This window comes from Cynoglossus semilaevis, chromosome 14, assembly GCF_000523025.1.
Source record: "Cynoglossus semilaevis isolate Cse_v1.0 chromosome 14, Cse_v1.0, whole genome shotgun sequence".
Taxonomy (NCBI): domain Eukaryota; kingdom Metazoa; phylum Chordata; class Actinopteri; order Pleuronectiformes; family Cynoglossidae; genus Cynoglossus; species Cynoglossus semilaevis.
In genome coordinates this window covers 27,328,769-27,329,191 of record NC_024320.1, presented here as the reverse complement: position 1 = coordinate 27,329,191, position 423 = coordinate 27,328,769, and the positions used below count along the sequence as shown (strand labels likewise).

At 42.6% G+C, this 423-nt stretch overlaps 1 protein-coding gene across 1 annotated transcript in view; it reads right to left on the bottom strand.

Moving 5' to 3' along the window:
• Window positions 1-423, bottom strand: part of hpse (heparanase) — a 5,337-nt gene that overhangs the window by 1,024 nt on the left and 3,890 nt on the right. Inside the window, 1 exon segment of the mRNA XM_017038475.2 lies at window positions 382-423. This exon segment is cut by the window's right edge and continues 1 nt beyond it. Coding sequence (XP_016893964.1) covers window positions 382-423 — 42 coding nt within the window.

The following is a 423-nucleotide window of genomic DNA, read 5'->3' as shown; positions in this document are numbered from 1 at the left end:
AATACACTTTTATATATTTAGTTATGGAAAATAAAACATTGAATATTAATAACACAGTCTATGGCACCAGTAGTGCTGCCTGTAGGTGGCGGTAATGCTCCTGTCTAATTATTCTCAGTGTAAATCCCGACTGTCGACTTCTCCTTTATCTTCACCAACTTCCTGCAGAAGTTTGAACTTTGTTTGAACAGCGGTTTCCGTCAGTCCATCAGGACGTCGTATTTCACGGCGGTCGGTGTGAACGCACGTTAACCGAGGATTCGTGGTCGTGGGTTACTTTGTCAACCAGTAATACGGTGTGTGCGGATTGAACCTCAACGTTAGGGAACAAAGACAAAGACAAAGACGATGATGATGATGATGATGATGATGATGTCATACAGGAAGTGGATCCAGGTTATTATCAACCAGGTGGTAACTTCC